Source organism: Sylvia atricapilla, chromosome 2 (assembly GCF_009819655.1).
Source record: "Sylvia atricapilla isolate bSylAtr1 chromosome 2, bSylAtr1.pri, whole genome shotgun sequence".
NCBI lineage: Eukaryota > Metazoa > Chordata > Aves > Passeriformes > Sylviidae > Sylvia > Sylvia atricapilla.
This window is the reverse complement of record NC_089141.1, coordinates 89,733,403-89,761,024: the sequence shown is the minus strand read 5'-3', so window position 1 is coordinate 89,761,024 and position 27,622 is coordinate 89,733,403. Positions and strand designations below refer to the sequence as shown.

The following is a 27,622-nucleotide window of genomic DNA, read 5'->3' as shown; positions in this document are numbered from 1 at the left end:
CCTGTGCTGCTTTCATCATGCATTTCTGTTGGAATTATTCACTGTTGAGTTCTCCTTTCTGCTGCCACTAAACTCCACATCCATCCTTTTTCCTACTTCATTTGCTCCTTTAATCCCACTGCTGGTATAAAAATGGATCTCATCCTCTTGATTTTTCCAAATTTTAGTCCTGCCTTCTACCCAAGCTCAGCAGTCATTTGGTTGCCACCTTTAATTCCAGTTTTCAGCTGTCATCAGTCTGCAGTCTCCCACCTCTGCATTTTGAACACCATGCAGAAACCTTGAGCCCCAAGCCAGAAGTCCTCTTTTCCTCACACCAGTGCAGTCTGAATGGCAGTATCCCTGTGTAGGCACTGCTGTTCTGGGTGCTGCTGCTGTTTGTGAAGTTAAAAAGGTCACATCCATTTCTTTGTTGGCTTTGCAGCTGTGGACAGAGGGAACTGTCACTGAATAATGCAGGATAAAGTGCTTGCTTACTGACTAACTCCTGTGAGATTAAATTAATCCTGAAAAAAGTCCAGGTTTTGTGTCTCTCTGAAACAAGAAACGTTGGTAAACCCTTCAGCAGAGCTGAGGAGAGGCCTGGGATTAAAGACTTGTGGAGGAGCTTGTTTAGAAAGGACATGTAAACAAAAAAAGTATAAGCTGATTAAAATTCAGTTCACAGAACACCAGAATTTCTAATTTTTAAATTAGAAATTGAAACAGATGTGTTATAACTGCATTCAGTGGCCAGGCTTCTGTCATGGCTTAGGGAAAGCCCCTAGGAGTAGTCATGAGGCCAGAAAAGTACCATCCTTGATAGGGTGTCACTCTGTCTTAAAAATTACTGGCATGTTCTTTTGCCTTTTGTTTTACTTCTTAGATACCTGGCGTGAAGGATGTGTAATCTTCAAACCTTTGATCTTTATTTATGTCTTACAGTGCAAAGTGTACTTTTAAGATGGAATTTCTCAGCAGTTTTCCTTGTGTTTTTTCCAGGCATTATCTTTTTGAAAGATAGTACAGGGTTCAGCCTTTTGATTGAACAGCGTCCTTTTCTTTTAAGTGCTCCAGCAACTATTTGTGTTTACCAGCATGTTTGTTTTCAGTGGAAAGAGTATATTTCTTCATGGATGGAAGTTTCAGTTGGGGTTTTTTATTGTTGTTTCCTGACCATGACTTTTGATTGGTTGTACTTGCTTAAATTTAAGTTTGGATATCATGCAAGAACCTTTTCTGATGAATTAGCATCCAGGCTGAAAATTGCCAAAGCAGTTTCAAAATAGGTTAGTTTTGTTGCTGCATGAAGTTTTAACAAGCTGCTTAGTATAATGGATTTATACAAACATACATGTTTTGTGTGTGTGTATGTATAATGAGCGTATAAATTATTTTTAATCCTTGGAATCTTTTGATGTAAACCAGACAGAATTTTAAATCTTGAGTGCTTGATGACTTCAAAAAGAATGAAACCTCTTTTGCATCTATTCTTTGAAAAAAACATCAAGAAGGATTAGAAGAAGAAAATGATGGAGCTTTTAAATAGTCCAGTATGCTAAAGTAGAAGCCAACAGATTATGTATCAAATTGCTCCATGTCTTCAAAACTCCACAAATATATAAATTCTGCAGCTACAGGAGTGAGTTTGGTGTATTTTGCTAGGGTTGGTTTTTTTTTTTTGTGAGAGAGTATACATTTGCATTATATTAAGGATGCTCCTATAAGGATAGGTCTTGTCATCCAGAATGCTACATTATTTTATTGCTGTGCTTTTTGCTATATACAGCACCCCTGAAGGAAAAACATGTTTAATAATTGTATTTTAATGTTGAAATTGCCAGACTTTAATATCCTTTACCACAAACATTGCCAGCCTTATGCTGCACACTTGCACATGCTTTATAAAGCAGGTAAAGTATCTTGTATATTTAAGCCACAGTCATAGCTTCCTTCTCTGGGTTTCATAAAACTAGGATAACGCAGTCTTTAACCTCAATTGACTTTGTATCCATCCTTTAACAGCTTCTCCCACAGTTTTCCTCCGTTCTGCAGCCTGGAGCTTGTCACTCACATCCCATACTGAGGTGGGAGGGAGGATTAACCTGAGTGCTGAGCTTGAGTGGAGTTGAAATTAATTTCTTTGCATTTATAAATACATACTCCCGTGCCCACCAAGATTTTCTCAGGAGGGCTCTTCCTTCTTTGTGTTTTAATGGAGCTTAAATTTGCCCTAAAGTCTTCTTGCTAACATGCATACCCACATAGCACAATTTTCCTCTCTGGTTCTATTTTAAGCTGGATCATGAAGGCCAGGGGAAGGTTTTGTGCTTCAATGCTTTTGCTCTTTTTTCCTGCTCTTCTTTGAAATGCACAGCAAAGAATTCAGGTATTATAACCACAGAGCAAACATTTCTCCCCCACACACGAAATAGAGTGCTAACACAAAAAGCTATTTGGTTACTGGCTGGAACCCTCTTTTACCAGGAGGGTGTTTCCCAGGAGCCTGTACTCTCATCAGCCCAGCTTTCTGTGCAGAATGGACCTGCTGGGGAAAAAAACCAAAACACCTTTGGCTGAACAAGTTTTAACCAGGCATCTGAGACCAAGTTCCATAGAGACATTCTGTGGGCTTCTGTCTCTCCAGCAGAGTGGGGGGCAGGTTCCAAGGCTCCTCCACAGCAACCTCTGAGCTCTCTGTATCTACTTCCTCTTCACGTGTGTTGCTAAGTCTAAAGACACTGGTCCCTAAAGGTGGGAGGTGAAAGTGTGCCTTGTTGGCCAAGATTGAAAGATAAAAGGGTTGGAACATACAGTGCTTTGTTTTGCATCGTGATCAATCTGGAGAAAAACTCATCCCTGGAAGTGTTCAGAGCCGGGTTGGATGGAACTCTGAACAACCTAGTTGGAAAGTGTCCCAGGGCACAGGGATTGGAACTAAATGATCTTTTAGGTCTCTTCCAACCCAGGCTATTCCATGATTCTACAATATATGTAACTGTGGGGTTTGGAGATTTAAGGCTAAGAAAGAGTAATCTAGATGGGAGCCTGGAAGATGATTGTTTCATGTATCTATTGTGCCCATCCAATAAATTAAACTGTTTTTAAACTACTAATAGGTTTTCACCTGAATGACTGATTTCACTGCTGTGAAATCTGAAGGCAGAAGCCTGTTAAAATGTGTTTGTCCACGTTGGGTACAACATGAAGGGACTCAAGCAGTCAGTGTTGATTAATACAAAGATTTATAGTTCCTCTCTGTCTTGACAATGAGAACAAGCGCAACCAACATGTTTTTTGTCATTGTTTTTTGTCTTTTACATTCATGGAGGGTTTTTTTGGGTTTTATTTCTTTTTTCTTAAGGAAGTGGCCAGCTTGGTTCCTGGATCTTACTGTGTGGATCTAGGTGAGAGTAATTCCTATCTGCAGAAGGGTGTAGTTCTTCTTTTGCATGGTTTTAATCTCTGAAGGAAGGCTATAAAACTTCCTCTCCCTCTCTGTGGATGTTTGGAAAGTGTTCCCATGTTTGCTTTATCATCATTTATTATCAATCAGGTAGTAAGGGTTATATTTCCTGCGTGCTGTGCTGTAGGTGATACCAAGCCCATGCCACTACTAACAGAAGTATCTGGTCAGCCAAGCATATTGCAGTGGACTCTCTGTCCACTGTTTGATACCAGCTTGGTGCTGTTAAGTAGTAAGTTAACATCAGTGTGTATACTAGCATAATGCATCTGAGACTGTCCTTCCTGGAGCTGTGCTGTAGCACAACAACCAGAAATAAAAGTGCTGTGAGTTGTGATCTTTGTCTGAGGAGTACCAGTGGTGATACTGATCTGGGAGCACGCTCCACCCAGCGGGTTAGGTGGCTGTCCTGGAAAGGAGGGAGTCTGGGCTCAGAGCCGAGACATAGATCCTGTGTCTGACAGCACAACAGATGCTGTTACCTGATCTAAGAGAGGTCACCTGCTACATCTCAGCTTTCACATGTGAGAGTATTTACATGACTTGTGGGAGTAGTGTGAGGACTCATTCACTAATTTTTAACTCTCTGCACAATCTAATGTGCTAATAGCTCATAAAATACAGAAGAGTTAAGTGAACTATTTCTAAGGAGTGTCACTTCTTTTAAATCTACCTTTATTTAAAACCATCTGATATTGCTTAGAAAACTCTTGTATTTTGGCTTACTAAAAAACATCATGACCCCAAAATTAATTAGCAGAATTGAAAATATTGATTATTTTCTTCAGGTCACATACTAATGTCAGACACTAAATAGACCTGCTTGTATAGATGGTATATTTGTTAAAATACATCTGACTGGTGTGGAGTATCAACAGTTCTTGCCCCGTGGCAAATGAGTGGTGGGAGCACAGATGTGGGACACTTCAGAGAAAATAACCTCTGGTGTGGTCTATGAGTGATCTGGGTTTGTTTTGGTTTGCTTTTATGGGATTGGTTGATGGCTGGGAGTGCTGAGGCAGAAATGGAGCTTTTTCCCATCTGCAAATGGGATTTTGTGAACAGATGTAACCATCAATTCAAGCTTTTTATCCTCTCTGTCCTCTTTCCTTGACCTCTCTTGTTGGGAGAGGACTCTTATAACACTGTGAAGTAAAGAAAAACAATCCATTTGTTTTCATATGGCTGTTGCTGTCACTCGTGCTCCTTGGCTCACTCTTAGTGAGTCTGAATGGCTGATAACTAATCTCAAGTGTATTAATTAACAGGTAGTCTGTCACTGGGTAGTTACTTTAAAAGATCAGGTAAAGCAAGTCCACTCAGCATTTCAGTCTGAAAGATCATATGAAATACTTCTGTTCTAGTTTATTTTGTCATTTGTTGCCTTATTTTCCATTGTCTTATTCATAAGATTTCAGTTTATTTCCACTTGCAAAGTCACATTAGTAGAATGTCTTTTTGTCAGCTCCTGCTGCTTTGGGTAGGCTCCTTCATAGGGAACAGGTGTTTGATGGGTTTCCCACCAAGGAAAACACCCCAGTTCGGTTCCACCAAAGACAGATGGATGAGAATTCCCTTACAAACAGGAAATGCTGACTGTATTTCTGGGGATCTTTCTAGCCAAAGGTTCATTGGAAAAAGGGTGTTTGTGCCTTGGGCAGTTAATTTCCCTGTGTGGAGTAGGTGTGGGTGGTAGAAAAAGATGATAATGCTAGATTTACTGTACCATTGTTTGTTAAAACTAGAGCCTTTAAAGGGAGGGTTTTTTGACAAGGCACACTTAGGATTATTTTTTTAATGCGTTCTTACTCTGATAATGTTTGAACAGTGCATGTGTTCATATTTAAAGCAAACAGCTTGCGAATAATGCGTGCCAGGGCTTTATGCAGGAAGACAAGACGTGGTTGCCAGCAGCCAGCAAGCCCTTCGGTGGACCTCTGAGCCTGCTGACAGGCACACTTACTCTGCATGTAATTTGAAGAAAGGCATTGTGCCCCCAGTGGCTTGGCTTCGAGTGAAAGATGGAGTTTTGCGCTCTCATTTTGCACTGAGGATGAGCTCACAGATAAATAGGTCACTGTCCACGGAACTATTTTGCTCTAAATCGATTAGAAGCAACATGACCTTAAGCCTGATCTCCTTGCTCTACAAAGATATTGCTGAATTGTGGCTGCTTCTGAAGAAATGCACAGGTGTGTCTAGTATTTCAAATTTTCTTAGTTGCTGGATTGCAGATCAGGCAGGAACTTTGCCAGATAACGTTATCCTACTGAGGAAAATGGGATGTGTTTTCGTACAAAGGTGAAAGTTGTATTCTGCTTGTGTGCATTCATGTATAAATACAATTTATTGGGGGGTGTGTGTTCTGTCCTTGTGTAAATTTGCAGTGTATCATTTTATTTGCAGATGTACCTCTCAGTACGCCTATGTATCCACAGCCTCTATCCCTGTATTTTACATGGAAGGTACTTTGCTCAGGATTCTTTCATGCCGTGATTATGGTGATCAGAACAGCTGCTAAAGCTTACAGGGAGAATTTGCTGTTGCAGAGAGCTGTCCTGTTGCTGGTTTACAGTGTGTTTTAATTTTTAATTCACTGCGTTTTGTGTGAATATTGGATACATAATTTCTCCTGATCCCTCTTGGAGGTAGAGAAAAAGCAACATTTCTTTCACAAGATACAATTTGGCATCCCCTAGTTGTTAGTATAGGCGGGTTGATCTAAAATGAATTATTTCTTTAATTCCTTCAGTCAGAGCTTTCTATAGAAATGTTGTTTCTGTTAAGATATAATGAAATAGTAGAGATATTATTTGCTTTTAATAGTGCAGCCACAGTCTATTGGAAAATGAAAGCATGTTTTGTGGAACAGGGACAAGCAAAAATTACGTCCTTATTCTGGTGCCTGAATGTACATTCCCAGTTCTGTTTTCTGCTTTTGGTATGTGTGACTATTGCAGAGGAGACAGAGAGCACCAAGCCCATGGACTGGTGTCTAAGCTTCTAATACTGTTGCTTTTGAAATGTCAGATTTAAATAAAACAGGTATGTAAAGGGTGGGTCTTCTAACTAAAGGGTGGATCTTGTTACTAATCTTTAATTAGTGTTACTAATTATCAACACGTGAGTCTGAGTGCTCTGCTTCTCAAGCAGTGCTAAATGCTACCGGGGGTAGTACTAAAAGGCATGCTGCTTTGGAGGAATGAATGAAAGGTTTAAGGAGGATGAAGATAACCAGATGGAAAGAGTGGAGTAATCAGCCTGAGTAACTTTTGTTCTTTATGTGCATCCTCATCTGCGTCTCTGAGAGGGGAGGGGTGGATTTAGGAAACGACTGATTACTGTAGAAGACAGTGAATGTAGAACTAGGGAGTGTTTCGTGTCAAATCATGGTGGTGCATATGTAATCGTGGCAGGACTACTTGTGTATATTCCCAAGTTTAAAATAGGGGGTTTTCATTTGTATTTGATCACTGAGAAATAAGTGAGCAGGGCTTTTAACTGCCAAGGCTTGATTGTCATCTCTGGACTGCCACCACTTCTTGTGGACATGTTCAGTGTGCCAGAGATCATTCCTTTCTGGAGAGCTATTGGAACATTCTGCTCAAAGTGGGCAGAAGGGTTGTCCCGTTCCCTGGCACTGTACTTTCCTCTTCCTCCTGAGCTTTGTGTGGAGTATTTTTTGTGCCTGCCGTCAGCAGAGAGGAGAAAATATAAGTGAAGGAGAGGTGTCGGCAAGGCTGACTGTATTGCACAAAATGATTCTGCAGCTGCCTATGGGAGATACTGAACTGTGTCCATGTCCTGCCTCTGAACTACCTGAAGTAGTTTGTATTTGCAGTGCTTTAGAGGGGCATGATATGTTTCATCTTTTTCATGGCATTAGTAAGCCACAGTGCTTCAGACCTCTTCGTTAACAACTCTGTCATCTGTGTGGTAAGGTGGGGCAGCCAGTTGGGTTATGAATTCAGCAAAGTCTTCTTTATGAGTAATCTGTAATTAGAGTCCCAAACTGGGAAGTTTAAAAGTAAATGTTTTAGCTGAAAACTAGTGCACAACTCTAAACAAGCCTCTTAGTGAACACTTAGCCCTTCTTTCGCTCACATACTCACACATTCCCTTTCAAAACGTTAGTTTATAGATGTATAGTTATAAAAAAACTGTACTTTTGTAACAGTGCCATAAAATAATATATTGTCTTTTAGAAGTTATTCCTGCCATCCTCCATGTTGTTGAAATGATGACAGTCAAAAAAGACCTTCCTAGCAAGGCCTGCAATGACAGAACAATGAGCACCAGTTTTAAGCTGAAAGAGGGTAGGCTTGGATTTGGCACAGAGAAGAAAATTCTTTTTACAGTGAGGATGGTGAAACTCTGCAGCTGGTTGCCCAGAGAAGTTGTTGATACTCCACTCTGGAAGTTTTCAAGGCCAGGTTGGATGGGGCCTTGAGCAGCCTGGTGCAATAGAAGGTGTCCCTGCCTACGCCACTGTGGTCAGAAACAGATAATCTTTGAAGATCTCTTCCAATCCAGCCCATTCTGTGCAACCTCACAATTGTTAGCACTGCTGTAGTTTATCTCTAGAATAGATGTGTACAATAAGCAATCAGATTTTACTACTTACTGCTTTGTAAGTGTTTGGTTTTTGTTTTTTGAACAGAGTAAAATCACTCAGTGTTTAAAATAGTACTGTGCCTCCAAAATAACACAGAAAAGTAGCGTTCTGTGTAGTAGAATTGCCAGGTATTCATAATCACACAGCTGGTCCTGTGTGTGTTGACATTTCAGTTAAAACTTCGGGCCCTCCTTTGAGATACATATTTTTCTGAAGAGAAAGAGTTGAAAGCAGGTTGTTTTGGTGGAGATAAATCTTTTGTTTAATTCTCTGAAACATGCCCACTTCAGTGTATGTGTTTAAGCTGAGTGATTGCATCGTTAATTTCCAAGGCTCACTGAAGATGAGTCGTGGAGCTTGCATGTGGCTCTTCTGTTCAGAGTGATCTTTCCATTTTCTCTATTTGGAAGACTTCCGCTTCTTGGCAAAGCTTTAGTGTTTAGAAAGCAAAATTCCTGTAATAATTTTCTCAGAGCATTAAATCTTACTAAAATGCAGTTGGCAAAATCTAATGTTGTTGTTATTCCGTTGAGGCTTGCTTCCTAAAGTACTGAGTGAAATACATCTGGGTCACTTCCCTTCTTATCACTTGAGTCCTGGCTAGGGGAACATTCTCTGCTGCTCAGTCTTCATCTACTATTTCTCCATTAAAAAAAAATCTTCGCCTTTGCAAAATCTGCTGTTTGTAGGTGACTAAGTACATCTAATGCTTTAGAAGTATTTTTATTCTGTATACTCAGCATGATTTGCAGTATTAGGGAGTTAAGAATGCTGCAGTTTTTGGCAATATTTAAGTGTGGTTCCTAGCAGTCTGAAAGTATCCTGCAAGAACAGAAAAGGCTTTACCAGCAGTCTTGGCTTCCTTCAGGACATCCTGGAAAGAGGAGAGAAATATTGTTGCAATAATAAAGAGCATGCCATAGGCATGAGGTTAATTATACGTTTGGATTGTAGGTACACCTGGCACTGTTGCTGCTTTATCTCTAAGCCCATGTGTGCTTAATACAAATTTAGACTATAATATGGCTGTGTGGCATGATTCTAACTTCCCTTTACTTCTCAGTTTGGAAAGAGAGTAATTATTATGACTTGAAATAGCACAAAGAGTGTGTCTTTCTCACCAAAACAAGTCTGGGTGTACTTGAGCATGTATGCAGCAAAAGCATGGTAAAACAGATTAAATGCCATGACTGGTAACACTTTGAGATGTCTTACAAAATTGCAATGCACACCCCTTTCACCTGTTGTCTTACTTGGGATTTTCTTCAAGAAAAAAGAAATACTAGATTTTGGAGTTGATCCCTAGATTGACTTTCTAATTATTCTGTTTCCTTCTGGTTACAGATTAGCTAGTGTTTAGTCTCTCTTGTAAATCACATCCAAACCTACAGGTCTGATGAGCTGTGGACTACAGAGTAGTGTGTCAAGTAGGTATGACTGATGAAGCAGAGGAGGAAGAAGCTGTAGTATTTAGCACTCACAGTATCCTGTGAATGCATCTGTTATACATGAAAGGGAAGGGATTGTATTTCCTCTCATGTTTGTGCTTTGAGGGGATGTTATTTTGGCAAAATAAGACAATTGAACTTTGTTGCTTTTTACAAAATGGGAGGTGGAAGAAGAAAGAGAAAAATGTACTTTGAATGTATGTATAATAAGTGGTCAAATCCAATAATATTCGAGTTTGGAATAAACCAAAATCTTAGTTGGCTCTCAAAGTATGCTTTTGAGCAGATATTTAACAATTCAACTCATGAAAATGGGAACTGTTACACCTCCTGTCATTTTGGACCAGGACAACAGCATTGCTTTTGCTGTATACCTTAAAACTTCTTTTTTTAAAAGAAGGATCAGTGTTTAATCTCCCTAGCTGAAGGCAAACCATTGTTCTCATAGTTTTGTAGGTAGCCTTACGCCAAATCCCCTATGATCTCAAAGAAGAAACAGGTGTGATTGCAGAAAACAGAAATTACCTGAGTAAAGTAGGGGGTCCAGTAGGTTTCTGTACAAAGGTGTTGGATTTTATTTTTTGTTCTTTGACCCATGACAAGTTTCTGCCTCTCAAATTCTGGAGTTGTAGCCTTTGGGGATTAATTTGTGTGTCTTGTAAGTAGTTATGGTGTTCCTCAGGTATGATAAATGAAGCAGAATTATCTAGTTTCATTTCATTCAGTGAAATAATTTACTTATTACGAACACTTAGGAAATATGAGCAGTGATGCAGAAATATAATTTTTGGACATCTGAGGCACTAGACATTTAAAGCAGCACCCAGACAATAAGTACCTGTGTCCGCTGTGCCTGAGCTTATAATACAGGAATATTGTTCCTAAGATTTTAGATTTTTCTTTGGCACTACCACTTCCAAGTCTTGTCTCAATTAGATCCTTACTTAACACTGAAGATGCATGGGATTCCATCCTAGCCAGTTGGAGCACTGAGTATGTAGTAGTGCTGTTGTCTGCATATTGTGTGTGACAATCGGCCAGACAGTCTTAGAAAATTTACTGATGTTAGTAATGCTGGGGAAGTGGAACTTGTATAAAGCTGATTCTCTTAAAAGAAAAGGTATCTCAAAGATCTGCTTTATGTACCAGAGCTTTTGAGAGGAAATAGTCTTTTCTAAGTAGGAGAGGAAATGGGAGCTAGAGCTTAGCTCTAGTCCATAAAGCTCTTACAAGTAAAATTCTTATGTAACTACGTAATTAAAAATGTTTGTTGAGCACTCAATGCTATATGAAGCTGTTCAGAGCACCAAGTTGTTTTATATCTCTGTGCCAGCAACAGGGATGCTGATAGAGGCAAAGAACCTATATTTTATGCTTACTTAGGGTATTTTAGCTCACCAGAAGCAAACAAGTTGCAAAAGCACTGTTTTGCCTGGGTGATGATTTCCTTCCCTACTGCATTTCAACAGGCAACTGTATTTTGCGTGAAAATGTCTGAATTTATTCACTCAGTTTTCTTGGTCTGTCATTTTAATGACGGTCAAATGAAATTGGAATGAACTCTTCCTAAAGCTATTTTGAACTGGTGAGATTTGAAATCTTAGTTGACAAACACTTGTACAAATTCCTGTCTTCAGCCTGGTGTGGCAACAAATAGCACGAGGACCTGAGGAGCCTCGTCTGCAGCTGTTGTGCCCAAGCACACCGTGCACTGAGCTTGCAGGCATTGTCACTAATCAGCAGTGATTTTTAAAATTCAGTTTCAGGGCTGGAAAGCTCACTTGGCATCTCTGGCAGCTCATTAGTTTTAGGTGGCTTTTGTGCACCAGCTCTGCTGCTCTGGTTTTTCCCTGCTTGGGGGGCGTCACAAAGAAGCTGACTGTTAGTAGCGGTGATGGTGGGGTGAAGATGAAGAGGGAAGAATGAGGAAATGAAAGATTTGCCTTGGGGCTGAGAGAGATGAAGGGACTGCTCTGAAAGTCATTATCTTGCATATATAATTACCAGATGGGACGGGTGGTTTAATGAAGAGATTTTTCAAATTAAGACCCCCTTCATAAAAGGCATCTAACTCTTTGGGTGGATAAGCTGTTCCAGAGGAGAAGCAAAGCAAAACCGGTTAAGAAAAACACAATATTTCTTCAGTTTAAGGCATGGCATTCGTAGAGAAGCTGTAGACAAGTTTTCATGAAAGTTTTGCAGACTCAGCAAGAAAGAAGAGGAAGAAAAATTATTTGTCATTTGATTTCTGATGTGCTACTGGGATCTGTGCTGAAAGGCGTAACCGTGTCCGGATGTGTACAAATAGATTGGCTTTCAAGTCAGTATAAAGTCATGGCCATAGAATTTCCTGCAGAACTACTCAAAGAGTGGTGTAATTTCAGCTGGCTTGCTGGGAATTTTATTAAACTGCTTACAGGAGGCTCACAAGTCATATTGGGAGACTTCCTTGTGTGTAATATGGGTGCAGCCAGTTCAGAGTCCACTCAAATGTTGTCTTCTGTGAAAATGGGTTTGCTTCAGCATGTCAGACAAACTACAAATAAGTTTTAGTTTGATCAGAAAAGAAAGAGGAGCTTTTAATCAATAAGGGAAGTTCTTGACTGTAGTCAAGAACAAGATATGGATTGTTTTCTCAGATCCCAAGTTCTTCAGGGCTTGCTGGCACCAGGTAATTCAAGCGCAAGTTATCTTTGTGCCCTCGTGCTTGAATCTATCATGCTGCTTCATCTGAAATGCAGTCAGGTGCTTCTGATAGGATGGGGTCAGGTCCCTCTAAGCCATAATCCTCTATCATCGAGACAGGACTATCAAAGCAAGATGTAATTGAACTAGAAGATGATATATCTGCAAGATTGTTACATTCTCATATTTTTAGTGAGAAAGGCTTTTTCTGTAATAAGAACCATATATTTAAGTGATTCCTTTATGTTAGTAAGATGAACACTTCTGCCCTCTCTTACACTCAATTTAAATAGTAGATAATGTGGGGACTTTTTAAAAGATCCTCCAGTTGTCAGCTTAGAAAAAAGGGTTCCAGCTATTTTATGTGTTGCGGTTTAAAAAATAGTAATAAAAAAGCAGTACTAACTTTAGAGAACTTTATTTTACTGTTTATTATCACCTACAATACCAGGTGTACTGTAATTCCCAGGAGCTTTCTTTTAAGCTTCTTAAGTGAGCTCCACAAGAAAGACAGGATATTCAAGCATGTTTTGATATGAGCAAATTTTTTCAGCAATGAATTTGGGGTATGGTAAAACAGACAGACTCTTAGGTCTCGACATTGAAAATACTGTGTAAAGCAGAAAAGGTAGAACAGGGAAAATAATGGTCTGTGTGACTCTTCATCTATTCAAGTACAAGTGGAATTTGATCCTATAAAAATTCCTTACAGAACAGTGAGCAGATTTTCAGTAATTCTGTATTTCATTGTGCACTTAATTAGCTTTACCAAAATGGAAATGGTTCCTAAAGAAAGTAGCAGGTGGCAAGTTCTCTATTTAAAGAATATTTCCAAGAAAATATTTTCCCCAAAGGCCATGAGAGTAAGGAGTGTGTGCTCTCACACTCTATTTGGCATGTGTGCCTTTTGTTGTCTTATCCTTTCAAAGAAATAGCATATTGAAGTAATGATGGACAACCTTGAAGTGAAATCAGATTGAACCCTGGACAAACTGTGATGAACTCTCTTTTCCAAAGGGGTGCTGAATGTCAAGAAAATGGTGCAGAGCAATGAGTCTTTAAAATTGCAGTGTGAAGGAAAACATATTGAAGAGGGATTTCTGGCTGAATCCCTGGGTGGTAACACTGGGTTCAAGTGTATCCTGTTGAGCTGCTGGATGAGACCTGTTTGGCAGTTCCAAGAGTTGCATTTCCTTGCACTTTTTTATGCTGCTATTTTTTATCTCAGTTGTTTCAAATTACTGAAAATCAGCTCTGATCTCAGTGCATACTTGGCTTTTAGAATTATGTCTTGAAACTGAATCAGCAGGAGGAAGAGGAGATGGCTTTGGTGGAGGGAAATACAGCAGGATGAGCAGTGTCATGTCTGTGGACACATTCTGTGTCTCCTCCGATTGCAAACAGATGATCTCTTACATTTGAGTTAAGACTGAGTTTAAAACTGGGGGGAGGAAGAGACTGTCTTTTCAGTGAAGCAGTATTTGACTGGTGTTGTGTGGCTGACCTGTGCAGGTGAAAAAAGCTGCTGCTCCTATCAGAGGGAACACTGGAGCAGTCAAATCTAGACTTGGGTATTCACATGGCACATATCCAAATTGCTGTGGGATTGATCACAGGGCAGCATGGGGAAATAGTGATCCTTATGTAATGATACAAGAAGAGTTTCTCTTCCTTGGGAATCTCCTACCTCCATCAGTGTAGTGTCATGTATTTACTTACATATGCAAAATTCAACTATTTTACTACATGCTCAGGGTGCAGTGCAATGCAGTAATGAAAATTATGTCTGTCTGTGACTTTAGGAAAGATGATGTTTTATAGACTGATGATGTTATTTTCCCTTCTTCCATCTCCCACCAAAAATTTGCATTAATCCTGTAAGAGTTTATATTCAGGTTAGTGGAACCACCTGCAGGTATTTGGTTTGCAGAATCAGGGCTGTGTAGTTTTTTTAAACACTGCTGCAGGAGGGCTTCTTGTATCATAAGGCACAGGCAGCAAAAATAAACTCTAAAGTCCTTTTTTCTTTGGAGAAGTGGGATATTCCTCTTCTGGAAATTCCTTGGCCATCTGAGATTGGAGTTTTGAAACATCTGTGCTCAGTGTTCTGTTGAAAACATTGAAGTGGTGACATTACTGAAGGTCTGGGTGAAATATGACTTGACAGTTAAAAGTAGCCACTTATGGATTTGACAGCATGGTATGCAGAGGTCTTCTGATCAGGCAGCAGTTCGCCGGATGCAGGAAAATAGCTCTGATCAGTGTGTGACCCTGAAAGTGGTCATGGGTCTTCCTCTGCCCAACGGGACGACAGAGAACAGAGAAGTTCTGTTTTACAGTATAAGTTCTTGCTTATCTGGAAGAAGTAACTGAAAGTGGCTTTTTTGCTATTCTCAAATAATTGCAGTTCTCAGAATTTTACATATGTGACAATTGCTCATAGAAGTGTCTGTCTGCTCACGATCTAGCATTTGAAAGACCTCAGTGACAGCAAATCCTTAAGGACCAGAGCTCTACTTCAGCTTGTATTTCAATGACACTTTTCCTTCCATCAGTTTTAGGTTTTTACTTGCTTTTCTTGTGCACATTCACAGCTCTGAGTGTCAAAACGTATCTTAATGGCATTTCAATGTACATTAAAACCTAAAACTTCAGTGTCAGTACAATGTCAGCTTACAAGAAATGTTCATAACCAAATAAAGAAAAAGCTATGTTATCTCTTCCGTACTTTTCAATGAGGCTAATATGTGGAATAATTATTTTTTAGGAATTGCAAAAGTGTAAAAGTTCCTGTTTCCTTGTAAAAAATGAGATCATAGCTTATGAATGAAGCAACTCTGTCATGCAGTCGTTGTCACGATCAGGGAAACTCACGTTTCTGCTTGACCTCTGGAAACATGCTGTGGGAAACGCCTCTGCTGAAACACTGGCACAGAAAGCCAAGGGTTGGGAAAGCAGTGTGGTTGTCATTAGGCTGAAGTGGAAGGGCTGAGATAAAAGCTTAAGCATTGCTTTTCAGTGTGGAGGTAAAGTGAGTGTGTGTGTGTCTGTGTGTGTTTTCAAGAGGAGGACGTACTTTCAAGCCAGTTTTACCCATCTTATTTAATGCTCTTTTCTTGAGATATTTGAATCTCCATGGCAGGCTACAGAATCATAAGTTTCTTTGTAGAATCATAAGAACTTAAGAATCATAAGTGTTTTGTTTGAGAAGACTTCAATAAAAATTGAATTTAGTATGTAAAAATCCCACTATTTGACATCATTCCTGAGGAATATTAGTTCTACAGTGTTTTGTTCAGTGATAGTTCTGTACTGCTTCTAAATGTCAGTAAATGTAAATTTCTTTTATTAGAGTGCTATTCAGAGAAAAGTTTGCCCCTGGCAAACGCTTGAAAGACTCCAAGGATTTTCAGGTATTTTTCAAAAGTTAGACAGTTTTCTGAGGTTTTGTGTTTCAGGGATTTTTTTTTTAATGTGTGCAGTGAAATTTTTCATAAAATGACTTTACAGTGCAGTTTTTTTCTCTCTTCACAGATGAAATCATGCATCAGGATATCATTCCCCTCTATGCTGCAGATATTCAGGACCAATTAAAGAAACAATTTGCTTATCTGTCAGGTAAGACTATGGTGTTCTCTCCTATACAAGCTGCTTAGATGCACAGTTCAACCTACTGTCCTTTCACAGTCTCTGAGGCCTCTTACATGAGAAACCAATGAATAACTCGAAATTCAGGCTGCCAAGACTTGTTATTTAAGGATTTATTAAAAGATTTTTTAAAGTATAATAGAAATTTTAAAATTACAGGTAATTTTCCAGTTAACTGGAGATTACAGCATGTATGCTCTGGTGGTTGCTATATCTTGCAGTCCTCAGGTCACAGCCCCAGCTGCCAGGGCTCTGCTGTCATGTTTGATACTGAAGCCCAAGGTTACACCTTGGTCCTGACCGAAGTGGTGGAGGAGGCACCATGGTACCCTGTTTCCCCACAGCATCAGTGCTGGGCTCAGACAACTGCAGCATCGAGCTCTGGACAGGAGTTTTGGCTTGGTATCTCTGACAGCCTTCTGCAGAGGAACCAGCTTTTGAGTACAGGGCTGTCTCCAAAAGCAGCACAGCCAGTTTCACACACACAGAGTTGCTGTCCCCAGGTCACCTGTGCCAGGTGTGTGATGTGTTTGTGCCATGCCCGTGTTGGCTGCTGCACCTGGTCCATTGCCACCCTGAGCCCACGGCTGGCTGGTGACGGGCAAAGGGAGATGGTGCCTTTGCTCAAGGATCAGGCTCAGTGGAAGAAGGTGTCTGATAAGGTGCTGAGTTTGTTCTCCTTGTTTGTAAAAGCTCTTGCAGGTGGGCAGCAGTGAACTTGATGGAGTTATGGCCCTGTCCTGCCTTACCTCCAGTACACGACGAAGGAGAGCGTCAGTGGCTTTGCAGAGCTGCCTTGAATCTTTCAGCATAAAGGAGATTTATCTCTCTGAGCTGCAGCTGGACTCTATTCCCTCTTTCTCTGAATCCCATCCAGAGACATAGGGGAATGAAACAATGTCATGCTTTACTTTGCAAGAGCTCACTGAATCTTGTTGTACTAAATTAACTATTAATTATGATTGATTTCTGCTACACAAACTAAACTGTGGGTCTGCAGTAGCAACTGTGTTTTCTGTGGGGTGGTGGTAACACTTCGAAAGCAAGATCTTTTTTAATGAAGTTGGCTGTTCATATTTCATTTGAGATTATAGTGTTTAAGCTACAATTCCTCTCTGGAAATTTATTTTTTTGACTTTCCATACTCATTCTTATCCATGGGCAAAAAATATCTCATAAGAGTGTTATGCAAGAATCAGCCTATCTATGAAACTATTAATAGGGTTTATATTTTGCCCCTCTGAAGTGAGAGGGGAAACTGGTGACTGTGATAGAGGAGTTGCTGAGTTCACAAATCCACAAGTGTCTTCAGCACTCACTAAATCCACCTGGCAGTGGAGCTCAGTAAGAGCAGCCATTCCTCTTTCTATTTTCTGCTGTCTATTCACACTCATGTCAATTAGAATTTTATTTGCCTCAAGAAATAATCAGCCGAATTACTGTGACTAGACTGTTGCATTTTATTATTCTTGGGAAACTTGAGTGTTAGGCATTTTCATTTCACTTTGGAATTCAGGTTTTTTATCCTCATGTTCTCCTGCAGGATGTTGATGGGTAATTCTGTGTGCTGTACCAAATAGTGGTTTTACAGGTTCTGTGAATGAAGGAACAGAGCCAATGTTTTGATATCTGATTTATGTACAGTTTATTTGTTGTTACAGTTGAGCTAAGAGGGACTTTGCTCTAAGGCCACTTAAGACATTCCCAGTGTGCGTGAAAGGGACCTTTTTGCTTATTACTAAGTTGCCTAGGAAATAGGATCTAAGTACATGGCATAAAACTCATTGAAACGAAAATCCATTGATTACTAATGCCTTTGTTAAAATAGCATATTTGCAGGTATTGCTGAATGTCTTAGATGCGTTTCTGATTTTAGATGTGGGCTTTTTAACAGCAAGTCAACATGTATTTGAGAATTGCTTTAGTTTCTCTAATAGGATGTATCTAGGTCTCATGGGACACTTGGCTTGAATAGGGAATGAAACCCAGTCTGCTTCTGTGCCTAAAGGTGTAGCCCTTACTGACCTGCTTTCTGTGTTTTGGTCTAGATCAAGGTCACTTCTACTTGTGTCCCTCATTGTGCTGGATTGTAATGGAAACGCTGCAGGAACATCCAAATTAGACTTGAAATGAAACAAAATTAAGGGAAAACTTGCACTAACGCTTCAATTTGTCAGTAAATATATCCAAGTGCAATGAAATCAAGGTGCTCACTACTCCTGCAGACTGGCTCTTGCCAGCAGTGGTGTTCAGCTTAAATCCAATGGTGAGGCAAGCTCTGGAGGAGGCTTGTAATTAGTCATTCATACAGAAAGTTTATAAACCCTGAAGTTAATATTTTACCGCAGGGACAGCTGTTTACTTTTTGCCTTGGAGTTTTTTTTTTTCTTTATGTGGAACAAGGTCCTTATCTGGGCTAAAAGAGTTACTTTTGTTGTTGCTAGGCTATACTAAGTGTTGTGTCTACATGGTTCAGTGTTTCACCTCTTTTACCTTTGCTTTCTTTAGTTACTATTAGTGCAACCATTTTTTCTTCCACATTTAAAAGGGTCATTTTATTTGCTTGTTTTTGGTTTTTATCCCATGAAGGACGGTGTAAGGTCCATTTTAAAGTCTCTGGAAAATGTATTCCTTATCTATTCCTCACAGTCTTTCAGTCATGTTTTATATTTTCTTTCATAAGCATCTTATCTTTCCATGATTGCTGTGTGACTTTCACACCCATCCAGCCTTGTGTCTGTCTGCCATCACAGTGTGGTGTGTTAAAATAAATGGAGACAGAGAAGAGCATACAGACACCTGTGTGTGTTCATATGCATCTTAAATACTTCAAGCTATGTGATGTGCAGATGAGACTCTTGGCCACCATGAGTTCTGAACCAGTTATTTAACTCCCTTTCCTTTGAATGCCTATTTATGCATTGAACAACTTCAAAGTGTTTCCATTAAAGGAAATACAAATATGAGTTCATGCTATTTGCATTTTTTTCCATTGATTCTTAGTTGGTTTTCCTGCCCTTGGAAAATTTAACATTGGTACTGGCTTTCAAAATGCTTATACCTTTGATTTATAAATACACACATACATGCTTATATCTTTATCATTGTAAACAGTAAGCATCTCACTTGGTCTAAGTTTATTTTAAGGGTGTGCTCTTGCTTTCCTCTGTGGAAATGACCTGACTGCTCCTCACTGATCAAACTGTTCCCATTGAAGCAGCTTTGGCTGCTGAGTCTGTAAAATTACATTTGAGTATTTCTGAGTAGATCCTGTACCAGATATACATTGCAACAATTAGCTAAAAATATCAGCCTGATTTTTGTTGCTGGTGTAATATACTCTGTATATACGTTGTATGTGGACAGTGGAAGAGGTATGGCTTATCAGTCTTTGCCTTGCACAGGTGTAAGCTTAACTACTGTTTTTTATTTCCTGTGCTAAACCTCTGCAGAGATTTTTAAAAATTCGGAGCAAAAACGTAGTAAAGTAAAAGATAAAGGGAAAAAGTGAATCCTTAGCTAAGAGATTTCAAATACGTTCAGATGCAAATTTATGTATTGCAATCCGATTTTTAAGCCAGTATATTTGCTGGTGATCAGCCTGGGCAAAGCAGAGCTTGAGAAGTTATGCAAGCAAAGCTTCTCATTTCAGAGGAAGAACATTTTAATAAATTCCTCTTGAATCTATTTTTCTTTGCAAAGGATATGCAGTGAAGCTTTTACCCACTCCCTCATTGAAGTCTACATGTAATTTCAAATACTGAATTCTCCAGTTAAGTATATTATGCAAGCAGAAAGGAGAAGAATTTCCTTATCAGAAATGCACAAACATAATAGCTGAACCACTACAATAGTAAAAAAAAAATGAAGTAAGCCCTTCTCTCAGCCACATGAGTACTTCACTTTTGACAGGACTGCAATTTTTAAGCAGCATCTTTTGAACTAAAGTTGTAGATCTGAGCCATTGAACAAGGATGATGCTTTGAATCTTGTGTGCACGTTGATCAACATAGAGATAATATTTTTTCTTACAGTCCAAATACTATTTCATTCTATTTCCTTTGCATTATAGAATCAGGCCAGAAGACACTTTGCTCTGTCATCTAATTATATCTAACTTCTTACTTCCTTTTTGTGGGGGTGGTCAGAGTACTTTTGAGAATACTTTTTTTTTTTTTTTTTTTTTTTTATGCAAACAGGAGCAGACTAGTTCAGGAAACATAAAAAATAATCTCTTACTCATCCTTCCTGGAAGTAAGTCTAAGGAATGTCTTTGCTGCTGTCAGACTCTGCTGTCCATACAAAACCCCAGACAACTAGCATGTCCTTTACAGCGTTGTGGGGAATTACCCTTTTCCCTGTGTTTGTGTGTGCCTGTGCACTTCTGTGTGTGGATTTTAGCAGATGTACAACACACAAGTTTCATAATTTTCCCTGTCAATGCTTTTCTAAATTGAAAAGAATGCTAATAATGTCTCATTTGAGATTGTTTTTAGAAACTAAGTTACTAACATGCTTCTTGATTAGAAATTCTGAAAGTGCAGTGCAATTTCTTTGGGGTAGCTCTTTTCTATCACCCAACCTGCTTAATAAAAAATGAAACAAATACAGAAGACATAGCAACTGTGATGGGAAAAGTTAGATGCAGAATATAGTAGAATAAATGCTACACCACTGGAACTTAATGGAAACTTCATCAGTCCCATCTCACAATAGCACAGTTAGTTTCCCATGGTTATTTTTTCTACTGTTTTCATCCACAAGACCATGATGCTCTGGTTACACATTTTAGCAGTTGGTGATATTGCTGGTGTTAATTGTGTTCAAAAGTTAGGAGCATGAAGTGTTATTTTCTAAGCACAGTGGGAAGACAGTACAATTCACTGTTTTTAAAATGTGTGTTTCTCCAAAATACAGGGCTGTCACTGTTGTAAAAACTCAAAGCTCATAGATCTGTTTAGAAGAGCTCCACCTAACAGGGCTTTGCTAGAATTGTCAAGGTTTATCCACTGAAAATTTCCATTTTATGAGGCAATTTGTTTTCTTTGACACTAAATCTATTTTAAAAACTTTCATGTAAATAGTCTTCCAAATTCATGTATGTCAGTTAATAACAAACAGTTTTCCATTAATGAATGCTCACAGAACTAGGGGGGAAGCAGATCTGCTTAATTTAAAGTGATGTGGTGTTTTTATTTTAATTGCTGAAATAAGCTTTTGTCCTATTTACTTCTATGGTGCTTCTATTTATAGCCTGGAAAGTAATAATCCTCTCAGTTGCAGAGTGTTTCTCACAGCTGCATGTTAGAAGACAAGCATCAAGGAATTCTTGGGAATTGTTTCAGGTAGTATGTCTGCAGACTGATTGCACCCACTTAAGGACTGATGCGTTCTCTTCTGCTCTTTGCAATAAACAAAAAACTAAAGCTGACACTCAAGTGGCATTTGTTTAATATTTCATAGAGAAATGATGCTGAATGTATTTGAGCATATTCATAGAATCACAGAAGGGATTGGGTTGGCAGGAACCTTTAAAGATCATCTAGGCTATCCCTACCCTGCCATGGGTGAAGGCATCTTTCCCCAGATCCATTCAATTTGACCTTTTCATAGTCAGAAGAACAGTGCTCATAAATTTTTAAACAAAAATAAGGGTATTTGTTATACTTTCAGAAATTTATGTTTAAAAAAATGGCTAAGATTAGATTAAGAAAATGTTCTTAATGCTCTCAGGTACTTGATTGTCTTAAAAACACATAAAACTATTAAATTTCAGTAGTGTAGCACGTCCCAGTGTAAGACTAGAAATAGGAGAGCAGGCTTGTGTGTGCCTCTGTGGACAGAACTTGTCCAGAAGATCAGCTAAGGCTCTTCAACAGCTGTAGCTGGAGTTTCAGGACTCTGAGCTAGAGCGGAATGCAAAAGAGGTGATTTTCCAGTGCTTAGGACTGAGGTAGTTAGATGTAGTCACTGTACAAACCAACCTGAATCTATTAAAATGTTGCTGTTATATTTCTAATTTTTGTATGGCGATTCAAATTGCAGTAACTCATTTTAAAAATTACTCCCTTGATGGCCATGTATTTAATCACAGAATCACTAGGTTGGAAGAGACCTTCAAGATCATCGAGTCCAACCCATAAAGTTGCAACACAGAGAGTAGCTTCTGTAAGTCGGTATTGCTGACGCTGAAATTTACGGAACTTCTTATGTGTAGCATTTCAGGTCACTCTGCCCCAAACTCTTTTGAGCAGCAGGGTTCTGATGAGGAAAAGCAGCTGAGGAGCATTTGAAGGTATAGGTGTGCTCAAGTGGCCCCACAGGGAAACACCGAAGAAAATGATAATCAGTGAAGAACAACCTCCTAAGAGCTCAGGTCAGGGCAGAGTCATCCCACCCAAGATAACCACAGATGACTGTGCTAGAAACTGAAAATTAATGTGCAGTCACCAGGCAGGATGGCTCTATTTGCCCTTGACAATCAGTGGTGGTCTGGGAACTTCCTGAAAATCCTAGTCCAGACTTCTGCTTTTAGGATATGTCCTGCAAGGCTATTGTTGTTCTTCTTTTGTTTCATATGTCCTATTTATAGAAATTAAGTAGAACAAAACAAGTAACCAGTGAAGATACCACAAATAATGTATGCTTGTGCCTAAAAATAGTTGCTCTAGAGCATGCATAACACCTCATAAGCAACAGAAATAATCATTACCATGCTTTTAACAAGAGAGGAAAATGCTTCAGTTGTGAGAACTTGGGTAGAACAGAAACCAATAGAATCAAAATAGGTCTTAACTTGATATTTGTGTTGTGAATATTTGCATAGCTAAAATTAGCCCCCTTGACTCAGTGTTGCCATGTTTAGATGTGTCACAAAGGTTGTGTTTGAAGTCTTGTGATATTTGCATAATAGTTGCATTTTATTGTTATTTAAATACATTCAGAGCACATTATTTTTTCCTGTATTTTGATTCCAAGAGCTTCACAGTGACAGCACCATGCCGTCTGTAAACTGGTAAATGGAAATCAGATTCTCCACAAATTACCATAAAGATACTATTTGAGCTCTTCTAATTACATGTGGTTTGGAGAGAAGTTGTGATTTTTTTATCAAATGAATCTGAGGTCAAATATTTCTCTTTCTTTTTCCTGTGAGGTCACACTCAAAGGGTCTGGAAGTGAGTAGTAATCTTCACAAATCACTGTTGCTGTCATAATTTTTTGTTGTTAATGCAGTTTAAAGCTGATTTCTGCACAGTTACTGGATTTCAAGGCTGGAAAAATATCCTTGTTATTTTATAACAGTTATTTTTTGTTGTTTTTCTTCTCCTGTTGAACTATGAAGATTACTTCCCATCAGTGTGTTCCTGCCACCCCAGAACAGCTAACTTTATGCAGTTGCTAGGGCTCAGCAAACCCCTTGTCCTACCTTTCTTTATGAATATGTATTTGCTAAAGACATGAAACACTAGTAATCCTTTAAAAAAAAATCATTACGTTTTGCATGTACGAATGCATGTGAAGTGTGTGAACAGGCATTGTGTCTGTGAGCTGTACCCAGTGGTGCAAATGCCATGGTATCTGGCTCATCGGCATCTCTACTGCAGTGTAGGTGTTCAGCTCTGCTTTACCTTCTGCACATAATCTGGGAATGGGAAATCTCATTTGAAACACCTACGCCCATTTCTGTTAATGTTCAGCCCCTTCTGTTTCACCAACCTGGAAGCAAAGCAGCCAACTGAGCAGGGCAGGGGGTGTTGCATGGATGAGTTCCAACTGGTTAGAGGGTTGAGTTCAGTTCGAGATGGAGATTCGCCTACTTAATTCTGAATTAACTTCTTCGTTTCTAAATTAGTTGATTTCTTTCTCCCAATTGCTTCTACTTACATGTGGTTGACGTTTATCAAAAGAAAGATGCACTGCCATCTGGTGTCAGAACTGCTCACAGGAGCCAAGGCGTTTGTCCAGAAAAAAATTCGTGTAACAAATTCCTTTCTATAAAACTTCCTAAGCACCGAAGAACAGAAGAACAGAGACTGTTGAGAATAAACTATCCACACGTGATCCCCGGGGGGGGAAAAAAAAAAAAAAAAAAAAAAAAAAAAAAAAAAAAAAAGGGGGGGGGAGAGAGAGAAAGAGAAGAATAAGAGAGAAAAAAATGCAGTTGTTTTATTACGGGGAAATTTCAGTCTAGGTAAAGAGACTTGCATGTAAACACATTTGCTGCCTCTTTTGTAGGTGGAAGAGGGGGAGATGGCTGCCCTGTTATCACCTTTCCAGACTATCCAGCTTTCAGTGAGATTCCTGAAAAAGAGTTTCAAAATGTCCTGACCTACCTGACAAGCATTCCAAGGTGAGCACCTGTCTAGAAGAAAATAACCTTTTATCTGCTGAGAGACTTTTCACATTTGATCCCTTACACATGATGATAAAGTCAGGCTTGGTGTTTAATTAAAGAAAAGGAAAATTGAGCTTATGGTGCAGGGTAAGTAAATGTTGGTTAGTGACAGCTGTCTAAGGCTGTTAGATAAAATTATGTACTGCTATTTGTATTTCATCAGAAAATTATTTCCTGGTATGTATGGATATAGGTTCCATGGTGGACATCATCCTCTTGTGTCTTCACTTGTCTTAGAATGCAATATTATAAGTCTTTTAATTAAGCACACGTATAATTTTGGAAGAACATGCTAATTCCTGGGTGCTGCTCAGGATATTACTCAGTTAGGGAACACTCTGTATCTACTACACAGAGGTTTGTCCTGAGCACTTGGGCTGTTTCCCTGATTCCCTGGCTTAGGTGAATGTGCAGTGTCTGCAGACCTTCAGAGCTTTGCCTGAGGGTGTGAAGCAGGCCCAAGGAATAATTCTGACTCTCTAAAAGGGCACAGTAGTGTTACCAATGGGCTGCTCAATAAACATTGTGATTTTTGTTGACAGTCTCTTAAGGAATGAAATAGTGGGGTCAAAATCCTGATGCAGGTGAGAAAGGCAAGTAGCAGAATAAAGTACATACCTTGGACTTCAAGAGTGCAAATTTTAGGCTTATTCAAAGAGCTGGTAGGTGGGAGACAAAGGAAGGCAGCTCTGAAGAGTAAATCTGCTGTGGAAGGCTGCCAAGTTTTGAAGGACAGCATTCTCCAAGTACAAGAAGGGAACATCCTGGAACGTGAATGGAGACTGACCCCACTGTCTGAAAGTGAACTTGTGACTGAGCTGAGATACAAAGGCAGGGTAAGGGAAGTGAAAGCAGGGACAGGCTACAAAGGAAGAATGTAGATACATTGTCCAAACGTGTAAGGGATGGCGTCAGAAGAAGCACACCTGGAGCTGACGGATAAAACAAATGGACGTCAAGGACCACTCGAAAAAACTTCCACTGCTTTAGCGGTACAGGAATAAACAAGGAAAATGTAGACCTGTGCTGAATGGACTGGGCAAATTAGTAGCAGCCAAAACTGCTTATTCAGGTGAGGCTGAAACACTACAGTTATTCACTTCAGTCTTCTCTGACAGTGTTTCCCAGGCCTATGTGTTCAGAGAGAGAATTTAAGAAGTAAAATGACAAACAGTGGCTGAGGACACAATCAAGCATCTCTTGAGAAATCTTGACTCAACTCTAGTGTTTGGGATAAGATGAGCTGCTTTGAGAGTGATGAGGACACTGACCAGTGTCATAGTAAGATTGCTCTCTATAATCCTTGAAAGGTTTTGAGACTAGACGTAACCTCACTTTGATCTGTGAGAAAATTATGGAGTGAGTCCTCTTAAAACACACTTTTGGACACATAAAAGAAGGAGGTGATAGGAAATAGCCAGCATGAATTAAACAACAGTAATTGTGCTTGACCAGCCTATTTCTGTGATGACAATAGTGGATGTACCAATGAGACAAAGCTATGTATGTCTTCTGCCTCATCCTGAGCAAGATTTTCAACTCCTTCGCCCCCAGCACTCTTCTATTCACTTTGAGGCGTTACATTTGTGCAGGTGGGCTGCTGGGTGGGTAAGAAAGTGCTTGGATTATTTGGTTCAAAGAGAAGTGCTTATTGGTTGATGTTTTAGCCAGAGACAGACTTCCTCAGGGAACTGTACGTATCCCTGCTGTCTGATGTCCTTGGCAAGGGTCTGGGATACAAGATGGAGTGCACTCATATCAAGTTGTACTTGATGTAACCAGCCCCTCCTGGTTGTACTTCTTAATCCCTAGTTTGTCAGGGAATGAAACTCTGAAGCTCAAAGCCAGATTATGCATTTTGTTTATCCTCGTGGTGGTTAAACTGCATGGTGCTAAGCATCCCTTGATCGTATCTTGGGTACTGTTTCTGCAAATAATTACATTCTAAATTCACATCTGCTTCTTTTGGAAGTCCTTGGTGGTGCACTTCATGGTGGCCCATTGAACTTCTGCACAGAGTGGGGTTCATGTGAGAAATTCTGATCAGAACAAACAGCATCTGGTGCAGTGAGAGAGCACTGAGTGCATCCCAGCACACCACTTTTATAGGAGCAGACTTTCTGGAGGTTTTTCTGTCAGTTGCTCCTACCTGAAAACAATTACTCTGGGTATTGAGCCAGAAGCTGTCATTCCGTAAGTCTGGCTGTTCTTCTAGGATTTCCTTGCTTCTTTAATTCGTAACTATTTAGAAAGACAGGACTGTTCTCTGTAAACAAAGGAGGTAGCCCAGCTGTCTAGATGTTAAGAATAAGATACTATTGTGAATATAACAGTTCTCTAGGTTTAAAGTGATGACAGCTCAGTTTCAAATCTTGTAAAAATAATACTGTTGTTAAGATACTAATAAATGTGTCACCTTTTTGTGTCTGAGAATTGATAGAATCTCAAAGGGGTTATGACATTCCTGACTGATACCTTCATTAGCAGTGTCAGAAGCTTACTGTGTAAAATTGTGTTTGGAGGCCTTGTGCAGGTTTATAGGAATAAAAAGATACAGAAATGACACTAGCCAGATGCCAGCATCCTTGTGAAAGATGTTTTTGCTATTGATATGTAACACATATTGACACATGTATAACCCTAAGAGGGGCAGGGCTGCTGTTCTTCTTGAGTTGGGATATTTCTAGTACTCTTAAAGGTGGTATAAGGTGGGATTTTTCCTGCTATGTTAGTATTCAGATACTGTTTTAGGTGCTTTGGAAGTGGCTTTTAAAGGAAGTGGAGTCAGTTAGTTTTTAGTTTGTCAGTTGGTTAAAGCGGTGTAAGGAGCAGAGGTTTACAGGAAGGGTGGAAATGCAGCCCACAGCTCTTAAGCATGGACTGCTCTCCCAGGTTATTGTCATTTAGTTTATCAGATATGTAACTCTGTCTTTTGGCTGTTCTGACAAACTAAGGGGAAATGGACTTTTCCAGGAGCACAGACTGCAGAGCACAAACACATCTGGAACCACCCCAGTTCCTCAGAAAACTGCTTGTTCTACTTGGCCCTGTACAAGATCACAGCAATGGGTTGGCAGCAGTAACTCAAACCTCATTGTCCAACTGCCTGGAGTCACATGTTAAGGGAAATTATATTTCATGGAGATGACAGTAAGGAGCTACTAAGAGTCTCATAAGAAAAGATCTTTCTGTGCTCTGCAGTAAAGTTCACCCAATAGAATATTTCCTGGTATAATAAATCTTAGCAGTGGGTTCAGGTTTTCAAGATCTCTTACCTCACTTCATCTCAGGTGAAAGAAGGCTAGCTTAGGACTTGGTTGAAAGAGGAAAAAACTGAAACCTCTCAACCTACCTTTTTATTCTTTCTGATTTTACAGATAAGC

At 39.5% G+C, this 27,622-nt stretch overlaps 1 protein-coding gene across 4 annotated transcripts in view; it reads left to right on the top strand.

Moving 5' to 3' along the window:
* Window positions 1-27,622, top strand: part of MCF2L (MCF.2 cell line derived transforming sequence like) — a 95,713-nt gene that overhangs the window by 14,339 nt on the left and 53,752 nt on the right. For all 4 annotated transcript variants that reach the window (XM_066313808.1, XM_066313806.1, XM_066313804.1 and 1 more), the window contains exons 2-3: window positions 15,728-15,811; window positions 24,080-24,194. In XM_066313808.1, coding sequence (XP_066169905.1) covers window positions 15,728-15,811; window positions 24,080-24,194 — 199 coding nt within the window. The remainder of the gene's footprint in view (window positions 1-15,727; window positions 15,812-24,079; window positions 24,195-27,622) is intronic.